At 40.5% G+C, this 27,615-nt stretch overlaps 1 protein-coding gene across 1 annotated transcript in view; it reads right to left on the bottom strand.

Moving 5' to 3' along the window:
* Positions 1-22,704: 22,704 nt before the first annotated feature.
* Positions 22,705-27,615, bottom strand: part of LOC145414029 (uncharacterized) — a 9,520-nt gene continuing 4,609 nt past the window's right edge. The window contains exons 2-3 of the mRNA XM_080283596.1: positions 24,892-25,003; positions 22,705-23,201 (exon numbers count right to left, since the gene is read on the bottom strand). Coding sequence (XP_080139722.1) covers positions 22,705-23,201; positions 24,892-25,003 — 609 coding nt within the window. The remainder of the gene's footprint in view (positions 23,202-24,891; positions 25,004-27,615) is intronic.

The raw sequence follows: 27,615 nt of genomic DNA, 5'->3' as shown, positions 1-27,615 counted from the left end.
ATGCCATTTCCAGTAGAGTTCAGTTGGGTAGGAATGGTTTGTTGTCATCGCTGATTAAGTGGCATCCAGTTGTGTCTCATTTGGTAGGTGTAACTGGTCGTTGTAATTTAGAGGAATAGTTTGTTGTTGTTATGGTCGATTGAGTAGCATCCACTTGAGTCCAAATTGGTAGGTATAATTGTTTTTTGTTGTAGTCGGTCTTAATTTGCTACAGAGCCAGTGGGGATCCCGTGAGCACTCTCTGCCCGTCGACGACCCTGGGATACTATTGTGTCCGTAGCAGAATCAAATATTTCTCTTGTAAGACTATTTATCTCTCCTTTCTGGTGTTTGAAGGAGTTATAGTGACGATGATACGTTTTCTTTAATGTCTTACGTAATTCTGTTATGAAAGATCCTTGACTGAAGAATTTTCTTGTGATCTGTTGGATTCTTGTAGTAAAGTTTTCCAAATTTGTACTTGCCTTTGCGACTCGTAGCAATTGAGACATGTATACACCACACCTTGGAACTCTAAGTATGTTTCCCGACAAATTTGGGTATGATATTATTTCAAAATTATAATAATCTTTTTTTATTATAGAGTTTTGTTGATATAACTTTGTTTTCTATTTTTATATTAATTTCCTAAAAGCTTGCTTGGCAGTGGTCCGTGTTTTCTTTATTTAATACTAGTGCTTCCGGATATATTTCTTTTATTCTTTCATTCATTTCTCCATCATTGTTTAAGGATATTAGATCATCAATGAATCGTCTAGTTTTGTTAAATTTCTTCGCTACTGAGTATTGAACTTTTGACATTCGTTCCATCCACCTGAATTCATAGCTGTATAAGTATACTGTAGATTTGCCATGAATGGGGCTGGGTCTGTTCCCATGGGTATTCCTATGCACTGTTTGAAAACCATATTTCCACAAGTAAAAAAGCAGTTTTCTTCCGGGTAATCTGTCATGTCTGTTATCTGATCCTCTCAGAACGTCAAGTTTTTGCCGTCTCTTTTATTTACCCAGTATCCTTCGTGTGCACCTGCTGCGATCAAATTCACACACACACACACACACACACACACGTGATGCTGATCCAGGATTCCTTGGGCCTGAATAGTGAATGTTGCTCAATTTACCGGACATGCTGCGGATAGTTCGCCTACTTTCTTAATTTATTTCCTTGTTTGTAGATCCTAGCTCGCCCCGTCGAAAAGTGAGGAGAATGTTTCATGATGATTACGGTGAAAACTTAGAGTAGCTATATTCATCTCTGTTATTCGGCCCAGTTATTAGACCGACCCGTTAATACTGTTTCATTTGTAGTGAAATATTCCTCAGTATTACCATTTATGTGTTCTTAATCGAAAATACAGCATTTTAATGTTTCTTTTATATTCTTTTATAGCACAATAACTGATAGTGAGAGAACTCTATAAATCCATCACGTGGAAAGAGATTAATCTAGAAGAGCTGCCTCGGAACTCAGGTGATGTAAAGGCGCTGAACTAAAAGACGTCTGGTAACTCACAGTCATTGTCGCTGAGCTGTTGACACACACGGAACCACTGCTGCGCCAAGTCACAAGCCAACAGTTGCTGCTCCCGTCCCTGTTGGTCAGCGGAACAACAGCAGCAAAGGATCAGAGGCAGCAGGAGCAGCAGGAGGCGAGAAGGGCAGAGCCCAGCAGATGACATGGTGCCGTCTGAGGAAGGTGGTGGCAGAGCGCGTCTTTTATATTTCTGTCCTGGCCTTCACACCCCATCCCTCCATCTCCTGACGTCTCCCCTCCTTCCTCCAGCCTTCTCCCTTCCCCCCATTCCTCCTTCCTTCTGCCTTCTTGCCATCCCTCCTTCCTTTTTCCTTCCCCCCCTCCCTCCTTCCTTCTCCCTTCCCCCATTCCTCCTTCTTTATCCTGACGCGCGCCTTTACTCGTTTTAGGTCGTGTTTTTTTTCTGCATTTTGTTGGATATGGGCATCAATAATTTAACCAACTGATTTACACACGTTCAGATGACTCTGCACTATGGCCCGTATTCTCGCTTGGTAAGCAAGTCCCCTAACACCTCTTCCTTAGCGATTTATTTTCGGATATGGCTGGTTAATATCCTCTTGTACGTTATTTATGCAGAGTATGGCGATGTCTGAAGGATGTAGATAACACAGAATAGGACAGTAAGGTGTAATAAGCCAAATAAATCGCTTAGGAAGAGGTGTCAGGGAGCTTCGTTAACCGCAGAGAATACTGGTCTGAGAAACAAGCCAAATGTTTTACTGTAACCCAGGGGCAGGATACAAAATACGCACCACCATTTACGGCTCTCAGGGCGCCACTGAGACGGTGAGACAGGCGCTGTGTCGTGGCCTTAATATAGGGTGGTTAGAAAGTCCCTGTGCACTTTTATATTACTAGCCAGAATAAGATTTTGCTAGAATAATTCGATAAAGGCATTTAATATAAAGGGAGATGGAGTAAAATTTGTTGTACTCGTGTAAAAAAAAAAAAAATGAGAATTACGTATTGGCATTAAAATTATAGATACAGTACATATTAAACTTTCACTTAAGTCACCACGGTAATCAAGTGCAGAGGGAGTTTTTGATCGCCCTTCTCACACAAAGACACGTGGATCTTATGTCTCTCCCTCTCCTTAACACCCGGCCTTCGTTATCCCCGTAAGAAAACACCTGTCTCGGCGTTCTGTGTACGAGCTGGGTAGGAGGCGTTGTTTGCGGGGCCTTGAGTAGATCCAACGCCTTAAGTACCTTCAGAGAAACAATCATCTTCCCAGTTTCGTCTGAAGAAAATTTACAACTGGCGAAATACAGTGAAAACCCCCTCTGTCTACTAGTATGTGTTTCAGATGGTTCGACTTTTCTGTTATGTATTAGTTCAACTTTGGGAAGATACTTGTTTCTGTCTCTGTACGTCTGTGTATCCGAGTCTAGGAATCCATTTACTAAGCTGGGTGGTAACCATATAATCAAATGACGCCTGGTGATCTAGTGAGTTAATGTGCTTCAGCTAGATGCGCATTCTTGTAAGCCGCTGTGCCTGCGATATGTGCTACTGTACTGACATAGCACTGAGGTAAGCTATGAGTGAGTGTGAATATGCAGTACGGTAGATTAACTTTAACTTGTATACCGGCTTTTTTTTTTTTTATGCAAGAATGAATGAACCAAAGACCAGGAGCCCGCAAGATTATTCCCGCCAAGAAAAAAAAAAAAAAACATGATAAGAGAGCCAGAATTCAAGATCCGTTCATTTCGAGATGCCTGGACACACTGCATTTGAAAGACCGGAGATCATAGGCAGTAGGAAATGCAAAAAGAGGGAGACAGTTCCAGAGCTGACCTGTTGCATACATGAAGGACTCGGAGTAACAGTTAACTCTTGGGAGACTGATTTTCGCTCAGCCTGTGTGGCCGAATGGTTATCGTCGCAAACTATGAGGCTGTAAACCAGAAAGCACCAGCGTTCGAATCCTGGAGGCGGCAGCTGATATCATACGAATCTTAGGCGTCCATTCACTCTTCATAGCTTGGTAGATACATAAGCGACAAGGATAACACCAAACATCCTTCAGTGTGGTACAGGTTCATCAGCCACTATCTTCGAATCACAGGCTCAAAGGCTTAAATGATAGAGATGAGCAACACAGCTAAACGCCTCATGGTGTCTGCCGTCATCTTTACCTTTTACCCTAACTTCTCCCATTAAAAAAAAAAGAAAAAGAAAATGCTTTGAGATTATCTTTACCATTTCACGTGATTTTGTTCAACTTATTCGTGTCAATAAAGCCATGTATATCCTCTCAGTTTTTTTAAATCTCTCCTAAACAGCAAAAAATACATAACCTGAAGACAGAGAGAATAAAAATATATAAGACGTTTTTTAGGCTGAAAGAATTAATTTGACAAGTCGCCCATCACTGTCGTCCACTGTGTCCTCATAATTAAACACAGCCATTAGTGACCAACTACAACAATGGACGGCCACATTCCTTCTTCTGCAATTATTTTATTTACGCACAAAGGTTAATTAAGCTGAGCGTCATTAACTTCATTATCAACATCATCATCATCATCATCATCATCTGTGTCAGGCCTCTGCAGGACAAACCCTTTCCCAGCACTTCCAGCTTCGGCTTATTTACCCTGCCCTTCGTCTGTTTCACCCTAACCGTCTGGGCTTCTGTGTTTCCTCTCTCGATCTGCCGCTTCTTCAAACTCCACCTCCGATTTCCGTATGTAGTATGCGTTCAAGGAAAACCTTATCAGCCTACACCATCATCCGTTTTGTAAGTGCAACTGTGTTTTTACTTTTCATCTGTTTCATCATCCAAGAAATTCACTTTATCCTTCTTTCTAGCACCAGTATCATCATTTCATATTATTTCTGGATGCATTGTTCATTTCATCGTAAATTATAAGTTACGGTATCATTCCACAGTCGCCAGAATCCGGTTAACGTTAACGCCAGACGAATCTTTTCTGTTTAGGGCAATTCCCAAAGTGCACAGCGATGCAAAATGATATTCGTATTAGTCTTCTGTCGCCATCCCGTTATTATATTCACGCACGTAACGCAAGAGTGTTATGTAATTTGCCGTTTGTTTGTCTGCAAGTCTGTCCTTCTGTATGTCTGTCTGGAAAACTACAGGACTGAGATTTACCAAATTTGGAATAATGACTGAGGATCATTCGAGGAACAAGTGATCTAATTTTGGCCCCAAGAGGTCACAGGTGATAGGTAAAGGGTACATTCAACTCAGAGTTTTGATGTGAGCCAGATAAAATTTGGTGGATATGTTAGGGTCAGAAAAGGATGAAGATATTGATTTTTTAAAGCAATCGATCAAAGGCGTAGGTCGCAGGACAAGGCCAAATGTTCGGCCCTTTAAGTCGAACAGTTTTTTTCGATTTGTACCAAACTTGGGGAAAGGTTTAGGGTTAGCCAAGGGTGAAGTGATTCTTACGTTTATAACACTAGGTCAAAGGTAAAGACCAAAAGACAAACCCATCTTAAACCCTTTTTATCCACTTTGACTGAAACTTAGGGAAACGGCTGAGGGTCAGGCAAAGATGAAGTTATTAGAGTTTAAGAACAATCGGTCTAAGATCAAGGTCTCAGGCAGGGTCAAAAGTTCGGTTACAGATCCATTATAGGGCGCGGGTGTTGCACTCTGAGGGGTCTTTCTTGTGTTGCACGTTGTAGTTATTGAAGCATTTTATTATTTTCATGATTACTGGCTTAAAGGCTGCCTTCGGCAGCCTCCGCTCGATGTTAAAAGGCCAGAAATGAGTCATAACTCGGGAATCGCTGGCCCAACAGGACTAGAAATTGTATTATTTTTCAAGTTAGAGAATTTAACGGTACCTTGCTCTAACAGACATTGCACCATTGAGCCGTTTTTGCTGTTACGGTATCAAACAAACCAACAATCATACAGAAATCGATCATTATAATACAGATTAATAATAATAATAATAATATCATTATTATTATTATTATTACCATTATTATTTTTTTTTCCCTATCTTCGTATCGTGTCCATCGCCCCATGATTCGACTGTCGTGATTTTCTTCTTCAACTTTTCTTATGCGTCTCCTGACTTACTTCTCAGAGTTTCATCTTCTCTTGTTCTTCTTCGGTTCTCAGATCATCAGTGCGTGACGCTGGAAGGGAAAGGGAAGGGAGAGGAAGGAGGGATGGGGGGGAGGAAGAATGAAGGAGGGAGGAGGGAAGAATTCTAGGAAGGATGGGGTGTGAAGGCCAGGACAGAAATATAAAAGACGCGCTCTGCCACCACCTTCCTCAGACGGCACCATGTCTTCTGCTGGACTCTGCCCTTCTCGCCTCCTGCTGCTCCTGCTGCCTCTGTTCCTCTGTTGCTGCAGCTCCGCTGACCAACAGGGACAGGAGCAGCAACTGTTGGCTTGTGACTTGGCGCAGCAGTGGTTCCGTGTGTGTCAGCAGCTCAGCGACAATGACTGTGAGTTACCAGACGTCTTTTAGTTCAGCGCCTTTACATCACCTGAGTTCCGAAGCAGCTCTTCTAGTTCTCTCTCTCTCTCTCTCTCTCTCTCTCTCTCTCTCTCTCTCACACACACACAAACACACACACACACACACACACACACTCAAGAGTTCATAAGGATTCCCTCTAGCCTCAGATTTCACTCAGAATACCTGAATCCTGGGGTCACCTCACACGCCAACCATCTCCACGTTACAAAATAGTAATGATAATCTATGTTTCAATGATCCAATTTCTGTATGTTTGATGGTTTGTCCGTTTGTTAGGCCTACGTTAACACAGCAAAACCGGCGCATTGTAACGCAATTTTTGTTAGAGGAAGGTACCGCTAAAATGCTCTAACTTGAAGAGTAAAACAATTTCCAGCCCAGTCGGGCCACCGGTTCCCGAGTTATGACTCATTTCAGGCCTTTTGACATCGAGTAAATACCACCTAAAGGCGGTCTTTAGGAGGATCACTTTCTTTGTTGGGCATTGAAGTTACCGTAACACAGCCTTTTTGACATGGAGCAGAAAGGCCACCGAAGGCGGCCCTTTTAAGCGAGTAATAATAATAATATCATCATCATCATCATCATCCGGGCTCGTTTATATCCGGAAATTCGCTCAATATGGACTAGACAACCACTCCAGATTCTTCCTGTTTAATCTATAATGTTTTTACCGTACTCTAAGTTGGCCTAAAATTGACAGCTCTTCACCCGGAATACTGAGCTGTAACAACAGATTAATTTATGCTGCTAGTCACGACGAAGGGTTATGAAGGAATGTAGAATGGTTGCACTGTCTTTTTCTGCCACTGAGCTACGTGAAATAAGCTGCAAAGAGGCGAAAATACGGATCAGGTGAGAGTAAAAGGAGTGCAGTACAGTCAGGATACCCATTACATATTTACACCTCTAAATATCACACTGAAATAACACACCTGCAACGTAATACTGCATAGCTACTGTATTGAATATCAGTGTATTTATTTTTCGCTTAATTCTTGCCATCTCTTCTCCTTTGTTGTCCTCGGACTTTGAAAATTAACGTCGTATGTTTAAACCTTCTATTGTTAAATGGAATGCAAACCTCTAATTACTGGAGGTCATTTATGGAACACCTGTGGTTATTAGGTATATTCAGCCCGCATCCTATATTACAGAACGTAGTCAGCAACCATAAAAGAAGGTCAGGTACGTTCCATCATCATCACGTTCTTTTGAAAATCATGAAACTTTGGGGGACCTGCATCTCACTTTGCGATTTCACGTTTAAGCATGCGATCCTTAGTCTCTTGAATTTGACATGACACAGATAACACAACTATGGCCAAATAAAGTAATCAGCGTCATTTGTTGTTGAATCACGAGACTGAGTTTCAAAGCACACTGGAGAGAGTTGTAAGAGAGGCGACAGAACCTTAGATGCCGACTGTTTAACCCTTACAGCTCCCTCCAGCGATGAAGGGAATGAGAGCCTGATGGATGGGCCAGAGGAGGCGATGCAGACCAACCAGGACATCAGCCAGGAGTACCACAAGAGAGGTCATCCCCGTCCCCTTAACCACCTTTACTCCAACCTCTTACCATGGCAGGTCAGTCTATATCTATACACAACTGAGGACAAATATAGCTACATCCCCACTGCATAGCTGGCTGTGTTTTGTCTCTCCTGAAGTAGTAGTATATTGGATTTCTTAATTAATTTCTCAGAGGTGTTTCTGACTGGTTCATATATATAAATTTGTCTATGGCCAGAACATAAATACCGCCAGCACAACAGTGGGTGTGTGGTAAATGCATTTGTCCACAGTTGTACTTATGTATGTGTTTATTAAGGTGTGTGTGTGTGTGTGTGTGTGTGTGTGTGTGTGTGTGTGTGTGTGTGTGTGTGTGTGTGTGTGTGTGTGTGTGTGTACTGTGGTGGTCAGCTTACACACGTCCATCAAGGATTTTCACACTTGAACATACTTCCATTCGCATCACCTCAACATCACGGAAAGATAGTCTCATTATTATTATTATTATTTGTTTTTTGGAAGAAGGAACCAAAGGCTAGGAGTCCCGCAAGATTGTACCTTCAAAAGAAAAAAATGTAATAAATAAGAGTCAAATTCAAAATCCGTTCATTTCGAGATGGCTGGACACAGTGCGTTTCGAAGACTGGAGGTCGTGGTAGAGGGAAAGACAGACAGAGGAAGATAGTTTCAGATTTGGAGTTTCATTAGTAATTGTACTCAAAGTAATGCTTGATGCTGTACTGAATGTAATGGTTGTAACGGCATTAAATTTTGTGCTACCGATATATATTTCGTTCACTTTACCCTGATGAAAATTTTCGTCCTTTAGCAGCGTCGTTTTACAGCTATTTTCGTCTTTTGAAGTTATTTTCTTTTCTGCAGTTTTTTCATGGTTTAGCGGTTATTTTCTTTTTGCAGTTATTTTCGTCTTTTAGTAGTTATTTTCGTCTTCTAGCAGTTATTTTCGCCTCTGCAGTTATTATGGTCGATTTGCATTTCTCTTCACTGCAGTTATTTTCATCACTTTGCAATTATTTTCGCTTTGCAGTTATTTTCGTCTTGCAGTTATTTTTCGTTATTTAGCAGTTATTTTCGTCGTTTAACAGTTATTTTCATCGTTTTGTAGTTATTTTCTTGCAGTTATTTTCTTCGTTTTACGATTATTTTCGTCTTTCAGCAGTTATTTTCGTCGATTTGCTTTATTTTCGTCGTTTTGCGTTATTTTCGTCGTTTTGCAATTATTTCGTCGTCTAACAATTGTTTCGTCTCGGAGTTATTTTCGTCATCGAAGTCATTTTCGTCGTTTAGAAGCTACTTTCGTCCTTTTGCAGTTATTGGCGTCGCTTTGTGGTTATTTTCGTCGTTTTGCGGCCACTTTCGTCGTTGCATGACTACAGAATAAGACAATAGTGTGGCTAGACATCCTTTCCATTGTACTTCTTCGTGACTAGCACATTATTCTGGGGCTAAGCTTTTCTTACAACTCAATATTCACGATGGAGAAATGGAAATTTTAGGCCAAGTTGAAGTGAACAGAGTTATCATGACTGTAAAGGATGCTAGGGATCGAGCTGGATTTTATTGCATGCGAATGTGTTGAATGTGATTTAGTGTTTGTGTAGAATGAGTTGTTATAGACTGTATTAATTGTATTGTTAAAAACTAATGATTATGCTTCGTGTCTTTTTAACAACGATAACGTCTCGTCTTTATAATAATAATAATAATAATAATAATAATACCGGTAATATTGATGATAGTAGTGGTAGTACTAGTAATAGTAGTAGTAGTAGTAGTAGTAGTAGTAGTAGTGGTAATAGTAATAATAATAATAATAATAATAATAATAATAATAATAACAATAATAATAATAATAATGCATTCTTTTCTCCCTCAGTTCTTGGAGGCCAGCAGGATGAAGGTAAGTTGAGAGAGAGAGAGAGAGAGAGAGAGAGAGAGAGAGAGAGAGAGAGAGAGGAACCTTCATTTCAGGCTTAGGTCCTTATTCTTGTCAGTTAAGGAAATTCCCTAACAGCTTTTCCTTGGCGATTTATTTTGGTTACTACATCTTTCTGACCTATTCTGGGTTACTCAAATTCATCCAGTATCGCCATACTCTGCATAAATAACGTACAGAAGGATGTAAACCAGCCATATCCGAAAAATAAATCACCAAAGAAGAGATGTTGGGGAGCTTCCTTACCCTACGAGTATATGGTTCGGACGCAGCCTTCACCCACCCCTTCATACACACACATACACACACACACACACACACACACACACACACACACACACACACACACACACACAAAACACCGGACAGAAAAGGTTAAGAATGTTTTACCTAGCACCTTCTCCTCAACTATTTATTTTTGCGTGCGGCTAGGTGGTGCTGTTCTGTGTGGTGTATGTGCTAGATATGCCGCTAAATTCTACTTAATACCACGTAAATGCCACTTAAATACCACGTAAAAACCACATAAATACCACTTAAATACTCGTACCACGTAAATAGCACTTAAATACCACAAAAATACCACTTAAATGTCACGTAAATACCACTTTAATATCACGTAAATACTACTTAAATATCACGTAAATACCACTTAATTATCACGTAAATACCACAAACAATAATATATACACAATAAATATACACAAACAATAACATTCACAAACAATAACACACAAATAATAACACAAACTAACATATACAAATAATAACACACAAACAATAACATAGCCTACACAAACAAACAATGGCATAAACAATAACGTACACAAACAGTAACACACAAACAATAACACACAAAAAATAACATACACAAACAATAACATACACAAACAATAACACAAACAATAACATACACAATAACAAACAATAACACAAAGATACCAGTGACTCATGACTAACACATCCTTGCTCTGAAGAGGTGAATTTGCCTTATCCTCCTAATAATCTAACACTGCCCCTCTAACTCCTTCACTTCGTCCCGATTTTCTTCCTAACGTTAGCTAATTCCTGCTTAGATTAGGACGTTCTCGTGGGGAAGGGGTTAAGGAAGGCGATACGGTACCTAATTTTTCCTTTTTCCACAAATTTCTCTTAAACTTGGAAAATAGTTTAGATAGATACCGTAAGATTAGAAAACGACGTTGTTGGGTTGAACGGGTGTGCAATTTGCGTTTAGATTGGTGACGATGATGATGATGATGATGAAAGTGGGGTACAGGGTTAGAAAGAGATGATGATGATTATGATGATGATGATAATGAAGGTATATAAGTGGGGAATAGGGACGATGATGATGATTATTACGATGATGATGATGATGATGATTATGTGTAAGTGGAATAAGAGGATGATGATGATGATATATAAGTGGGATGATGATGATGATGATATGTAAGTGGTATGATGATCATATGATGATGACGATGATTATATTAAGTGGGATACAGGGTTTGACAAGATCTCCTAGCACTGGTAATTAACAATTTTTGGTCAATATGTAATAGAATTACTGACTCCAGCTGTACCATAACCAAAGAGGAATAAGTTTCATAATGTTTCGTTTTTTTTTAAGCGAGGAAGAAGGAACCAAAGGCTGAGCCCGCATGAACGTTCCTTTCAAGAAAGAAACAAAAACAATACAAAAGAGAGCCAAATTCAAGATCCATGCATTTCGAGATGCCTGGACATACTGCGTTTGAAAGACTGGAGATCATAGGAAGCAGGAAATGCTGCAGAGGGAGACAGTTTCAAAGTTGACTCGTTGCATAAATGAAGGACTGAAAGTAACGGTTAACTCTTGCATTAGAGAGTTGGACAGCAAAAGGATGAGAGTTTGTTGCTAGACGAGTGGAGGGATGCAAGCAGACAGGTCAGAGGAGCAGTGTTCATTGAAGTAGCGATAGAAAAGAGATAAAGATGCAACACTGCGACGAAGAGACAAAGGTTGAAGGGAGCCATTAAGAGGAGGAGAGTTGATGAGATGAATAGCCTTTGACTCCACCCTATTGAGAAGAGCTGTATGTGGAAAGCCTCCCCACACATGAGAGTTGTACTCCAAACAGGGGCGAATAAAACGCAGGAATGTCCAAATTCAACGCTCACCCTGAAAATTAGACGGGAAATATTTGTGTTGCTGGAACGGCTCATCCAATACCATTTTCTGCCTTCTCTCTCTCTCTCTCTCTCTTGCTCTCTCTCTCTCTCTCTCTCCATCGTTTATTTCATGGATGATTCCAGATTTCATGATTCAGGAAAGACACTGGAGACATTGAGCCGTCCCCGCAACACAGGAGAGAGAGAGAGAGAGAGAGAGAGAGAGAGAGAGAGAGAGAGAGAGAGAGAGAGAGAGAGGGGGGGGAGATTAAATAATTTCCATATTCATAAGTAAATTTGTAGTGCGATGTACTGACTTTTTTTTTCTTCTCTTCCAGCGAAACTCAACAAGGAAGGTAAGTAGGAGAGAGAGAGAGAGAGAGAGAGAGAGAGAGAGAGAGAGAGAGAGAGAGAGAGAGAGATTTGGAGGCATTTTTAACCTTACCCCCAAAAAACCCTATTCCATCATTTTATTTCATTTAAATCCAAATGTTTACCTACGAAGGAACTGTCATGGGTATACCAGTGCCTGTCTGCCATCGAGCCATTTTATTTATTTATTTATTTATTTTTTGCGTTTCTAATCAGCACAACGCAATATTTTTACCTCATCCCTTCCAGCACTCTCCTGCTTCCCTCTCCACAGGCTTTGAAAATTGGTATGGTGAATTAGCAGCCAAGAGCACCGCCGACATTGATCTCAGGACAAACAGTCTTCAGTAAATACAGTCATCAACTAGAATGGCAATGTAGATCGCATACCGCCGCCAATGCCCTATCTCGCAATATTAAAGTGAAAAAAAAAAAAAAAAATCCTGGATCTGCACCTTTTTCCGGATTCGCACCAAAATTTAATGAAGTGTATTTTGGGCCAAGGCCCATTCTTCTACCAAGTTTCGTGGAAATACGTCCAGTAGTTTTTGTGTAAACTCACAAACCAACCAACCAACAAACAAACAAACGAACTGGGGTAAAAACATAACCTCCTCGGCGGAGGTAATAAATACACTCATCAATACAGGAAACAACGTCCACTGGAACAGGTTGAAGGAGAAAAGTACAAGCAGAAAAGGGATCAGGATTTATTGGACGGAAACCACCATAGCCGATGCGTCAAATAAATCCCGGGGCCTTCCTCGGCTGATGGTGATTTTAAAAGAATAAATCCCGGATCTTTCCTCTGCTTATGGTGCTTTTAAATGAGTAAATCCCGAATCTTTTCTCTGTTTATGGTGCTTTTGAACGACGTAGAAATCCTGGGTCTTCACTAGTGCTGCATGTCCTGTACAGTCTTCAGAATTTGTGGCTGTGGATTTACGAGGCTGATTTTCAAATTTCCATTGAGACAGAAGCAGGAGAGGGTACAGGACTTTTGCTGTCGCTAGTACAAAGACACACAAACAAGCACCATAGAAAGCTTGACTTCAAAAAGGGTCGGTATCTGGGCATTTATACACGTTAGGTTACAAAATTTTCTGCCACCTCTTCCTAAACTGATTACTGCTATTATTGCATTTATTTTATCTTTATATATGAAAACTTTGTCGGTATCTTCGGATAAAAATTGCATAGAAAAGAATCCTGGTAAGTCGTAGGTAAAGGTGAATAGCCAAGAAAAAGATGGAAAAAGAAATACTGTAAGCCGAACATACGGACTTTTGTCTTCCAGTTGCCCTCGTCACTGCTGCTGTCACCTGTACCATTGTGTGTGTGTGTGTGTGTGTGTGTGTGTGTGTGTGTGTGTGTGTGTGTGTGTGTGTTACGTAATCAGAGAATACCATAGTGAAATTTCCTGAAGGAGACACTACAGAATATTGTTTGTTGTCATGACTGCTCTATGGAATTTAATATAAATTTTTAACCACATAAAAACTATAGATCAGTATATATTTTGAAGTCATCCATGTACTGTTGATGCTTCTTGACGTGATATGGTTTTTGTTCTGAGTTTCAGGCATTTACCTTTTTTTTTTTTTTTTTAAATAAGCAAAATTACTATGATTCTATACATGGTCTCTCTCTCTCTCTCTCTCTCTCTCTCTCTCTCTCTCTCTCTCTCTCTCTCTCTCTCTCTCTTTCTCTCTCTCTCTCTCTATCTTGCGTCTAATGGTGTTACACTTGACATCTAATAGCTTTTGAATTCCCTTTTGAAAACTATCGTCTGTCTGTCCTAATCCCAGCAGATATGGCCACAAGTGACTTCCCTCCATATTCTGTCCTCTGGCATCAGACTGCTCTCTCTCTCCAACTTAACCCCTCCTCCCCACTCATATACCTCTCCACCTCATCTCTCCATCTCATACTCAGTGTACCTCTTCCCCTCTCCTTCCACCTCAGTCACATACTCTCCTTGTTGGTATATGATTCCAATGCAATTTTTTCCTTTTCTCTTCCAGGGTACCGGTGCGAATAATCTTGGAATAAGGGTAAGACATGCAATATTTCCCCGCTATTTTGAAAAGTTTATTATCCACGCTGGTTGGTTCACTATAAATGGATAAAATGCAAAACGTTTAGCCCTTTACCTGTGACTCATGTATTTGGATATTTCATTCACGTAAAAGCTCAAAGACATCCTGATTGTTATTTCTCTTCTGAACAAGTTTTCCACTGTTGGCGTGAGTACATGACCTATAGTTCCTACACACTGACTTGCTCCAAATTTTCGTCCATATTCAGTGTATGCTATGTACCTCTGCCCCCCCTCCCCCCCAAAAATAAAAAATAAATAAGACCGTGCTATGGCTCTTCCCTTTTTCACAGCACTTCTTTGTGACTAGCATCATCATATTCTAGTGTTGTTTTAACTCTGCATCCAAGGAGAGATGGCAATATGGGGCCAGGTTAGTGAAATTTGAAAATAGGTGTTTATCAGTGGCGGAAAAATGTTTGCCTGAGTCACCTTTAGTATGTATTAAGAGAACACGCTGGAACACTCAGATTATTGCTAAACAGTGAACACTGAGAACATAATGATGCAACAATAGGTCAGTGCAGTGACGGCTGTTGAAAAGTTACGCCAGTTCTCCCCGTCACCAACCATCCTTCCACCTCGGCAGTATTGACCCTTTTCCCCTGATATTTTACTCTCTTCTTGCCTACACTCTGTCCACTTTAACCTGGTCCAAAATTGACATCTCTCCATCTTAAATGCCGAGTTCTAGCAGGAGATTAATACTAAAATATTTTGCTGGTCACGAGGAAGAACAAAAGAGAGAAATTAGAGCCGTAGCATTGTCTTATTTTGCCACTGAGCTACGGATAATCAAGGTCAAAAGATAGCAAGCTCTACAAACTCCCCCACTGAAGGGTTTGTAGGCCTGTTATCCAACCCTGCAGTTAGGAACGTTTGGTGCGGACAGTAAAAAAGGACAGAATATATACGTGACAAAAAATACAGAAACTATATGTATGACAATAGAGGGAAGGTGTTGGAAGCATTGTAGGGAATGTACTGTATTATTCCTTTATATATTTTCGCAAGGAATTTATCGCTTTTTTCTCTCCTCTTTTTGGCAGCACTGTCGGACGGTATGTATTTACCTTGATATTGTTTACGTTTCTACTTTTACGAGCTTATAAATGCAGCACAGAGATAATTCAGTATTAACAAAATATCATTAACGCATGCTGGCTAAATGAAGAGGTACTGTAAATATTTTCGCTGATTTAGTGTATTCCCTAATTCACTCCAGCCAGGATGTTACGTCAATTCATTTTTCATAACTTCATTTTACTATACAATGGACTCTGAACTGATGTTTGTGAAGACTGTTGATAAATAGAGAGAGAGAGAGAGAGAGAGAGAGAGACGGGGGGGGGGGGATTAATGTGTCTTGCACCAAGTATTAAATAATGGATGTACAGACTCGAACGATATTCTAGTTCGCTGACATGTCTGAAGCTCTATCACTTCACCAATTATTCAATATTTCATCAGTATTTCTTTATAAATTTCTCAATACATCAACATTATCGCTTTTTCTATTTTTATTTTTTTTAAGTTAAGTTTATTCGTATCAACTGCACGAGTCAAAAGGGAACAGTTTCTTGATAAACATTAACCCTTTCAGGACCAAGATGTTTTTTTGCATTTTCCTGAGACAGTCAAAACGGGACAATTTCTCTCTCTCTCTCTCTCTCTCTCTCTCTCTCTCTCTCTCTCTCTCTCTCTCTCTCTCTCTCTCTCTCTCTCTCTCTCATTCTACAGGGGTCAATGAAGGGTGTAGCTAATCTCTCCAGTTCTAGTGTACGCTAAGGTGTATTTAATCGTCTGGACAGGGGGAGAATAAAACTGAAAAGAATAAAACTTCGAACTAAAGGGGTCAGTTCTCCCAGTTAGCGGATTTATATTTATTTATTTATTTTCACTTCATTCTCGCTACTATTAAGCGATTTTTAAAAGGCTGGATTTTATTATTATAACCTTGCCACTACAAAGCGATTTTAAAAAAGACTTTTTGTGTGTGTGTGTCATTGCTACAGAAAGGGGATTTTTTTTTAAGGGTAGATTTTATTGTCTTATCCTTGCCACTACAAAGCGATTTTTTTTTTAAGGCTAGAACACCGTAAGAGCGAAAAGGTAAATGGAGGCTATTTTTTTTTTTTTTTTTTTTAGGGATGATGAGAGGAAGGAAAAACAATAAAAAAAGAAAACAATGTAACCCATTCACTCGTAAGTCTCCCCCGAACAGAGTAAAATCGTGTCAAGATTATTATTTTTTATTAATTTGTTTTTCCTTCCACTGTTCTGTTGTTATTAAAAAAAAAAATTAAAAAAAAAAAAAAGATAGCATAAAGGATCTGTAAATCGGACTGAGAGATTTAAGTATCGTAAATCCGCTCCTGTAATATTCTGTACAATCGAAATCAATTTCTGTGTAATTCTAATCATTTCTGAGTAATCCTAGTCATATTCTGTGTAATCCTAGTCATATTCTGTGTAATCCTGATCATATTCTGTGTAATCCTACTCATATTCTGTGTAATCCTAATCATTTCTGTTTAATCCCAATAATTTTCTGTGTAATCCTAATCATTTCTGTTTAATCCCAATAATTTTCTGTGTAATCCTAATCATTTCTGTTTAATCCCAATATTTTTCTGTGTAATCCTAATCATATTGTGTAATCCCAATCATAGTCTGTGTACCGGTAATCCTAATCATTTTCTGCCTTTCTTTCCTAATGCTAACCAGTTTGGCAGCAACGCGGTAAGTATGGTTATATCTCCATGGTGGGCATGGTAGATGAAGGCGCCTACCATCCACTCACTTAGTGTGGTGCTTTAGGTGACTTTACACCGAGTGACAAGCCAAATGATTCCTTATAGCCCAGGGAAAAATATACAGCGCTGGGTGGTAACCATATACCTAAATGGGTCTCCGGTGGTCTAATGGGCATAGGAATTAGTTGTGGAGAGACTAACGAGGAGTGTATGTGACTGAGGTGGAGGGGGGAGAGAGAGGGGGAGGCCGAGGATGAGATGGAGGGATGGAGAGGTACCGGCAAATGAGAGAGGGGGTGTGTGAGCTGGAAGGAAAGCAATGAAATGGAGGGCGACATGGAGGCGATTTGTTTGTGGCCACCCTTTACGGGATTAAGGCATCTAGCAATAGATACCGGTAGATAGACTATTAGGATTTACAGTTTTCCTCCGGTTTAGACCTTGGTAGAAGTGTTAAGGATAAGGCAAGAATAAAGGGAGTCGATTTTGGCAGCAGTCAGTCAATCAAAGGCCAAGGTAACAGGGCAAGGTCAAAGTTCGACCTTGTTTATGTTTGAAAAAAAAAAAAATCTGATACGGACCAGACACTGAGGAAGGGTTGAAGGTCAACCAAGGGGTTTCCCTACTGTTTTATATATATATATATATATATATATATATATATATATATATATATATATATATATATATATATATATATATATATATATATATATATATATATATATATATATATATATATATATATATATAGTACAATAGGTCAATGGGCAAGCCTGAGCTCACACAGTTTTTATCCGATTTAAACCAAATTCCCTGGACGGTGGAAGGGTTCAGGGTAAGGCAAGGATGAAGAGAATCCATTTTTAGAACAACGGTCAAGGTCAAGGTAACACGGCATGGAGGGTAAGGGGAGAACAGAGGGATTCAGACGGGTCAACAAACAGTCAGAAGTCAAGGTCGTACTGCCAGGCCAAAATTCAATCTGTGTATATTTGTGTTTAAGCAGAATAACTAAAGCAACGCTGCTCTGAACTGGACCAAACATACTGGATAGGTTAATGGTCAGACAAATGGTTCATAATGTGTTTTTGAGAACATTTGCTCAAAGGTGAAGGTCACATGGAAAAATCAACTTAACCCGATTTAGACCTTGTTGGAAGGGTTCTGGGTAAGGCAAGAATGAAGAGGTGATTTTGAGAACGATATGTCAACGCCACAGGGCAGGGTCAGATGTCGGACCATGTAGCTCATACACCTTCTATATAAGCTAAACCAAAATTAGTAGAACGGTTGAGGGTCAGCCTAAGGTGAAGATTCGGTTTTGAGAACAACAGCTCAAGAGTTAAGCCTCCTCCTTTTCCTCCTCCTCCTTCTCCTCCTCCTCCTCCTCCTTTTATCTATTTCCAAATGAGTTCCTTCATCTCCATATAACTGAGAGAGCCGTTTCCTTACACAGGCTTGTTGATGCTGCAAACACTACATCTGGTAAGGAGCCGTTTGGACTTCACTAAGACGAAGCTGATTTGGACTCTGGACAACGTGACTGGTTACCCCACCTCCCCTCACCCCTCCCCACCCCTACCCGTCCCCACTCCCACCCCTTCATCCCCATCCCTACCCGTCCCCACTCCCACCTTTCACCCCTACCCATTCACCCAGAGCTATAACTCTATGACGCTGCCTTCACCACCACCCCTTCTACTCCACCCTTCTCCCCCACCCCTTCACCCAGCAGTGCAGTTAGGGATCTATATGTAAACCAACAACTCTGGGTTTTGTTCTAGGGGAGGAATGTCTCTTGAAAGTTGATTGCCTCACTGAGCCTTGTGCAATCAATTGGCGTAAATATAACCCATTGTCTTGTGGACGTGAATTATTAAATATATATCACTATAACATGCATTCAATAGCAAGTTTTATTATCCTTGACACTGGGCTGTATTCACACGGTCTTGGGAAATTACGTAGCTGCATTTCCTTAGCGATTTAGTTTTTACACGTTATATCCTAGCTTCGTCCTGTGTGGTGTTGATGTATGATTGTGTTTATCTATCTATTGCCAGACGCCATAATCCCGTATGGGGTGGCCACAGGCAAATTGCCTTCATGTCGCCCTGTTCCCTGCCATTTCACAGTCCTTTTCTCAGCTCGCACCCCCTCTTTCATATAGCCTACCTCTCCACTCCATCCCTCCATCTCATCCTCGGCCTCCTCCTCCCTTACGTGGATACAGGGTCAACCATCCATGAACAAGGTTTGGAGAAAAACGCGTCTCAAGATTTGAATGTTAATATGAGCCTAAAGGCCTTTCCAATTTTCTTTAACCCGCTAGAAAAAAAGAAAAAAGAAAAAAAAAGAAAATCATCAATAGTCTTTCACCGCATAATTGTTAACGTATTTAAAATCGTGATAATGGCTTTTTATAACGCGACAAAGGAGAGGTAGGCCTAGTTGGGCGTTTTCCTTTTTCTTTTTTTTTTCTTTTTTTTTTTTTTGTACGCTGCAAAGCCAAAGCCATCTCATTTTGAAGGTTTCGAAGTGGAAGTACTATTGATATGGTCTCCCATCTCCCCTACAAGTAAACACCTAATCTCCCCTAAAAGTAAACATCTCATCTCCCCTAATATTAACCACCTTATCTCCCCTAAAATTAAAAACCTTATGTCCCCTAAAAGTAATAACTTTATCTCCCCTAAAAGTAGAAACCTTCTCCCCTAAAAGTAAAAACCTTTTCTCCCCGAAAAGTAAACACCTAATCTTCCCTAAAAGTAAACACCTTAACTCCCCTAAAAGTAAATACCTTATCTCCCCTAAAAGTAAACACCTTATCTCCCCTAAAAGTAAACACCTTATCTCCCCCAAAGTAAACACCATATCTCCCCCAAAGTAAACACCTTATCTCCCCTAAAAGTAAACATCTCATCTCCCCTAATATTAACCACCTTATCTCCCCTAAAAGTAAACATCTTATCTCCCCAAAGTAAAAACCTTATTCTCCATAAATGCGTGGATTGGGTGCATCGGTATTAATGGTATATCTGTGAATTAAGCAATCAAACCGTAATGTATTAGGCATCTGATGTTATACTCACACGCCAGGAAGTGATGGGGACGTGGGATGGGGGGGGGAAGCTTCAGTATCCAAGGTAGCCATTGTCCGGGTTGGCCACGTCCATTCGGACTTGTATCATGGACGCTCACACATTATGCACAGCGCTGTTTACCACACATAATTACCAGGTACACGTGAAGGGCCACAAACACAGGCTGTCAAGAAACCTAATCTCCCATTTGCCACATCTCGTTAAAAAATTAATTCACTGTATCACTGCCAAGCCACGCTGTGCAGTCTCAGTTACGAAGACCCACAGACCGAGCTGCAACTTCGACTCGCTTGGCTCTCGCTCCTACTACGTTTTTCTTCAGCCACAAATTGCTTCCACTTTGACGGATTCCTCGGCGTTTTCGTGCACATGAGGGGCTGTTACTGGAGGATGAAGAGTTAACAGAATCTGCCATGACGACGCAAAAGAATAAGAATAAGGCAAGAATATCCAAAGCAATGACAATCAATGCACCCCCCACGACAAATCCCGGGTAACTGAGAAAAGGCAGGCCCACACGATGATGCTGTGCGAAGGTGGGTGCACGTTGATTGGCTGAACTGGGTGTCTCGGCGTTTTCCCGCTTACCTCATTGGCTGGGAGGCTTTGGCCCAATGGCCCATCTTCCCCCCCGATGCGAGCTCAGTCCAGTATCCACTGGGCCAACTAAATGAAAGATGGTCCATTGATGGGGAACCAGAGTCCAAAGTAAGGATTCTCGACCATGCTAAAAGGGAAAATGTTAGTTTTTTTTTTTTTTTTTTTTTTTGGGGGGGGGGAGCGGCCAGGCGAACAGGGTCCAGTTTATCATTTTTAGTTGATTGGCCCTTCTTCCACGGAACGCAGCGATTACGGTTAATGGATGCAATCTAACTCCTCCAATTTATAAAGTCGCTCCTGAATAAAATCGTCCTGATATAGCAAGAATAGAACATAAAATACGTCATCAGAGTGAGGAGACTGTTGTATGCCTTCTCGTAATGCCTAGTGCTAATGACATGGGCATCTTGAAAGCGAGGATCAAGCAGGATTTATGGAGAGGAGGGAGGGTGTAAACAGGACTCGTATTTTATCGTCGGTTGAGGAAGCTCCCTAACTCCTTTTCCTAATTGATTTATTTCTCTTATTACACCTTACTGTCCTATTCTGTGTTACTTAAATCCTTCAAACATCACAATACTTGCATAAATAACGTATAGAAGGATATTAACCAGCGATATCCCAAAATAAATCGCTAAGGAAGAGGTGCTGGGGAGCCTCTGAACCTGGCGAGAATGGGAGCCTATAGGATTTGTTCTGATGTGTATAAAGGCACTGAGAGAAGCAAAAGAAAACCCACGTTGCCTTCTTGAGTATGGAAAAAGCATGGTAGGAGACAGGACAGAATGTGATACGTGATGAAAGAATGTGGAGTTGATGAGAAATTGCTGATTGCAGGTGAAAGTGTGTGCGTGCGTGTGTGTGTGTGTGTGTGTGTGTGTGTGTGTGTGTGTGTGTGTGTGTGTGTGTGTGTGTGTGTGTGTGTGTGTGTGTGTGTGTGTGTGTGTGTAAAACTTTCTTTGATCTGAACGCAGCAGGGATGTGTCAGATCAATAGATGGTGTTATACGTGAAATAATGGTAGGTCGGTGCATGGTGGAGTCTTAGTGAGAGAGGGCTGGGTCTGGAGATTGCCGAAACCGTTGCTTCTTTGTGATATTCGAAAGAGATGATGAATGGGAGTTACAAGGCCTGGTGAGTGAGTCTGGAAGAGTGTGCAAGAAAGATTGAAGCAGAGGAAAACGACCTGACATCAGATAAGCGAATGTGAAAGTGATTTATGGACTTCATGACACCACAGGGGTTGATAAAGAATAAATGTGATTGGAGAGAGACCACTGGTTTAACCCAATTTATGTATGACAATGATGGAATGATTCTCCTACAAAGCTGAAACATAAAGTGAGGAAATTTTTGGCAGTTGGTAATTTTTCATACTTTTTTTTTTTGTGTGTGTGTTTTTCTCGCTCCTGGATCCAACTTACTCCTACTGACGTTGTTGGAAATCGGAGTAGGTCGTTGCTGTATAGACGTTTGGTGGCAACGTTTACCTCTTCACCACCTCTTGCCGCATCTTGTGAGTAGTATACCCAGGTGACAACAGTAAACAAGAATTTTCCTTTTTTTTTATTTGAATCTTAACAAGACTTTTTTTTTTTTTTTAAATAGAAATTCACCATTGATATACCTTTTGGATTAGGTTCTCTGCAATACCTGGAGGAAATAGTCCCGTTAATCACTTTAATGACGATGGTTTTTGTTATAATCAAAGTTATGTTTTTGTAATTTGTTTTATTGTACTACAAACATAAATATCTAGCCAACATCTATAGGCATAATATTAGACGTAAGCCTTTGGCCTCACGTAACCTTAAGTGTTTTGCATGTATTCAGCCAGAGTTTCATTGCTCCAAGAATATATATATATATACTGTATACATATATATATATATATATATATATATATATATATATATATAAAATGCACGGATAGTGTGTGTGTGTGTGTGTGTGTGTGTGTGTGTGTGTGTGTGTGTGTGTGTGTGTGTGTGTGTGTGTCTGTCTGTTTATTAATAACTCAAATGACTCGTTTCTTGTAAAACAAAGTTCAGTGGAAGGTTTCCATTATTTCCTTATATCCTTTTTACTCTCTGTTTCTGCACCACAGCGCCAACACATAGGTCTGTGTTACGTCGGACAGATGGTGTTGCACGTATACTCTCCACATAATGCGGTTTCCGGGTCGAAAACGCCATTGGTGGGGCAGATGGCATGAGCCATATCTGGAGGTGAGCAGACGTAGAAGCCGTGGCAGTCGGTAGGATCCGCGATGCGTTCACCGTCAGTGGTACAGTGAGGCACACACGGGTCGCAGTAGCCGTAGCATAGAGTCTCGTCAGTTTGGCAGTTTCCTGCTCTAAAGTCGAAATATGGTGCGTCATTGGGACAGAGTTCCTCCAGCAGGTGGGCATCGCTGAGACACACGTAGTACATGTTGCAGTCTAAAGGATCCGGTTGCACGGTGCCCGGGTTATCAATGCGACAGTCTGGGACGCACGGGTTGCACAGGTCGCTGCAGAAGTCGGATCCTGCCTCGGCGATGGGGTCACAGCGCGGCACTGTGTGGGCGTCGTTGAAGTACTCACCATCAGGACACTCCACTGCCTCTGACGGGAACATCTCACCTGCCCGGGATAAATTGTGAGGCCAATCAACTTACACACACACACACACACACACACAATGGATCCTCTTTTCTCTCACATGATGATGGTGACGATGATATTGAAAATGATGTCGATGGTGTTCCTTTGTTTACATGTCTTTCTCGACAATAATGGTGATGGATGATGACGATACTGCTTGTACTGCATCTGAGACTGCACGTTGTTCCCTGTGGCGATGATGATGATGATGATGATGATGGAGACGTGATCAGACTGAACCATAATTTATGCTCACCTTCTCATCCTACCTTTTCGGATGCAGGGCTGTATTTCCTGTCACTCCTTGATTTCGTAATTTCTCTCCCTGGGCAATATTTCTTACACACCAAACCTTTATAAACGTCTTTTATATCCTTATTACTCGAATATACATAACAAACAAGCGAAAGTAGGGTGTAGGATGGAAGAGTCAGTCGCTATGGAAGAGCTAATACTTGTTGTCCAGCATTATAACAACAGTTCAAAGGTTTTATAGAAATGAAAAGAGTCAGCGAAGACGCTATTGAAGTACTTGTAACTCTGGAAAAGTTTCAAAGTACAGACATGCTCTTAACTGGTGTCACAAAATCCACTGAAAATAAATGGAACTCGTGACATCACTTCCTAGCATGATTGTATATCCACAGAAAAAGTCCACTGACATTTCTCTACTGATCATGGGAATGAAGGGCGTTATATGAACTATTTATACGTGATAACAATATGATATTCACAACAAAAAGTGTGAGAAGGAAGGATACTCGGTCTTTGGGGGAGGAATGAGGAATATGGAAGGCAGGACATAAAGCTGGCAGAGAATTGTCAGTGAAGTTTTGTTCATGGCCGTACCATCAACAGGTCCTCGTTAGATGCACAACCCTGGCTGCGACTTCCCTCTAGGCAGGCCAGAATATAACAGAAACTAACAGCCATTTTGAAAGTGAGAACGCGATGAGGCAGGCAAGCCCTCACTTTCTGAGAGTCCTTTGTTAAACCCATGATGAGGAGAAGGTGTATTTAGCGTCTCTACCTCGTTGCTGAATGCATTTTGTAACATGACATGCAGACTGACTACATTAATGCTAGGAACTGTTTTTTGAATGACCATTAGAATTTGAGAGTTTACCTATGCCTTCCTCCTCTCAGTCAAGGTGCTGGGGAGGGACACCTTCATGTGGTGGCATCCAATTAACCTGGCATCTCCACTACCTGGTTGGGCAAACGTCCCTCTATAATCTTCTTATCCTCCGAAAGGAGGATGGTGGACTCAAGCTAACAGTCCAATGAGTTAGCATTCAGAGGAGTTTGATGTTTGAACTACAAGTAACAATGATAACAAAAGCAACAACAACTATTAATACTACTACTACTACTAAGCTACTACTACTGCTACTACTACTACTCTCACTTTTAATAATTCAATGGAATGATTCACAAGCATTGTTGCTGATGTATGGCTTGTATTGCAGGTGGTAGAGGGACCTCGTAACACTTTTTCCTGAGCGACTTAATATATTAAACCTGAATCTTTTCGTTTTTGCTACGTCATTTTAGTTTCATCAAAGTTTCAATTAGTATCATATAAAAGTGATACTGAGTTATAATACACAAAATAAATCACTAAGGAGAAGGTGTTAGGAAATCCCTAGGAGCCACTCTTACGTCTTACCGCCAATCTGGAGACACACGTAGTATCGGGTGCAGTCTGTGGGGTCCCTCACGAAGGTGCCGGGGTCCACACCTGTGCAGTCTGGGGCACACACCTGTAGACTCCCACCCACCTGAAGGAGGAGGGAAGGGGTGTCTTAAAATACGCAAGTTCGATCCAAGGCAGGGCAGGCAATACTCCGATTATTGGAATTTCGTTAACTTTTTGGCTCCCGTAAATTGAAAAAAAAAAAAAAAAAAAAAAAAAGATAGTCTGTTGCAGTAAATGTAAGCTACCAAAACACGTCATCGTACTGAAAGGGTTAATTACAGGTAGATAATTAAGGACGAGGAGGTTATTTCCATTTATTTCGTCCTGGTACAAAACGATTTTATTTATAGAAGAGGAACCAAGTAGTGAAAGGGTTTATGAAGGCTGTGTCTAACCCCTCCAGTTCCCAGTGTCAATCCTCAGCTGAATAAAATCGTCTGTAAGTAGCAAGAATAAAAATGAACTCGGCGTCATCGTTGTGAAAGGATTATTTGTGAAGGGTAATGGATTAAAAAAAAAAAATTGCTTCCATACCATGCAGGCGAGAAGAAGATACGAGAGAAGGTGAGGCGACATTGCGGCGTGGAGATGCGAGCTGCTGTGTTGGGTGAAGCTGGTTATCTGATTATATATCAGATGTTGACACTGCCCCCTCTCCCTCTTTCTTTTCCCCTCCCTCCCTCTATTACTCCCTCCTCTCCCTCTGTACCCCTCCCTCACTCTACCTCTTCCCTCCCTCCCTCTTTACCCCTCCATGCGTCCATCTCCTCCCTCCCCTCCCTCTCTTTCTTCCCCGCTTCCCATACTCCCTCCCTCTCTGTCTCCCCAGATTCATCCTTATCATTGCCCCTCCTCCATGTTCCTCCCTCCTTTCGTTCCTCCAAGTCACCCCAGTCTTCCTCTCAGTCCTAAATTCCTCCACTGGAATGACGTTATTAGTCTGGTTACTTTTTTTGCTATTTTCAAGCGAGTTTATTCCAGTCTGGAGACAATTTTCGAAATAAAGTGAGCCGAGGTGGTTAAATATACAGTAGCTATCCTAAAAACCAGTGAAATTCCTCTAAGCTTATCTACATCGTCTGGAGGTAGATAGACACCAGCCAAGAATGAAAAAAAGAAGTTTCAATTCGGTCTTTTAAAATCATTGCAGCCGATATCGTTTCACTTCTCTCGTTCTGTTTACCACCAATATATTTTCCTGAGCTTAGAAGAGATTTTTGTTGCTGTAATGATTTGATATAAGACTTGTATTATTCATGGGTAATGAATTTCTCTAACGCCTCTTCCTTAGCGATTTATTTCTGGATATGGCTATTTAACATCCTTTCGTAAGTTATTTATTCAGGATACGAAGATACTGCAAGGATTTATATAACACGGAAGAGGACAATGATGTGTGTTAATGAAAATAAATCGCTTAGGAAAAGATGTTAAGGAGCTTTCTTAACCCAGGGGAGATAAGGCATGGCGTAAGGGGTATGATTTTTTTTTTTTTTTTTTTTTTGCGGGGGGGCACGTCGCTCCCAAGCCCCTCCCCCCCCAAAAAAAAAAGGTGGCCTGACTGAAGGAGTGAAATTATTTTTGTTTTTCTTTTTCCTTTTTTTTCTTTTTACATGGAGGAGACCAATCGTTGTCCCATGGCGTCTCTCTCTCTCTCTCTCTCTCTCTCTCTTTCTCTCTCTCTCTCTCTCTCTCTCTCTCTCTCTCTCTCTCTCTCTCTCCTTCTTCTTCTTCTTTTTCTTCTTCTTCTTCTTCTTCTTCTTCCTCCTCCTCCTCCTCATTATTATTATTATTATTATTATTATTATTATTATTATTATCATTATCATTATTATCATTATTATTATTATTATCATTATTATTATCATTATTATTATTATTATTATTCATCTTCTTCTCTTCTTTCTTCTTCTTCTACTTCTCCATCTTCTTCTTCCTCGACTTTTTCTTCAGGTCAGGAACAAGGTATTAAGGCGGGCAGGACTTAATGCACGCAACATCTAGATCACACTCGAAAAAATTCTCTCAAAGTAAACAGAATCGAACCTTGTGGACACAGAAAAACTAAAATATAGCTTACCATTCCCTTATCAGCTTCTGTACCAGGGATTCTTATCAGTTCATGCTCCTACAGACGGTTTTCTTGGCCTTATCAGTGACGGGGTTGATATCTGAGACGACACCCACAGCCCACGCTAGGAAAAGGTGTTTGGAAAGGACCTTCGTCAGTTCATTTTACGATTCTCTGTTTTCTTTTTACGTTCCTATTTTTTTGCGATTCTCTTTTTTTACGATTTTTTTGTTACGATTTTCATATTACAATTCAATTTCTCTCTTTTTACGATTCTCTTTTGTTACGATTATTCTTTTTACGATTTTCATTTAAAATTTTCTCTCGTTTTCCTTTTTACTATTTGCTTTCTCTTCTTTTTTCGAATCTTTTTTTACGATTTTTCTTTTTACGAGATTTCTTTTTACGATTTTCATTTTATTTTATTTTTTCCTTTTTACTGTTCTTTTTCTTTTCTTTTTAAGATTCTCTTTTTTTACGATTATTCTTTTTACGATTTTTCTCTTTTTTTTCCTGTTTACAATGATTTTTCTCTTCTTTGTAAGATTTTACGTTTTTTACGATTTTCCATTTACTATTTACTTTTTACCATTTTCTTTCTCTTTCCTTCTTTTTGCTATTCT

This window comes from Coenobita brevimanus, chromosome 98 (genome assembly GCF_032717465.1).
Source record: "Coenobita brevimanus isolate Jiangsu-jjx chromosome 98, ASM3271746v2, whole genome shotgun sequence".
In the NCBI taxonomy this organism is placed as follows: domain Eukaryota; kingdom Metazoa; phylum Arthropoda; class Malacostraca; order Decapoda; family Coenobitidae; genus Coenobita; species Coenobita brevimanus.
This window is presented reverse-complemented; position numbering and strand designations above follow the sequence as displayed.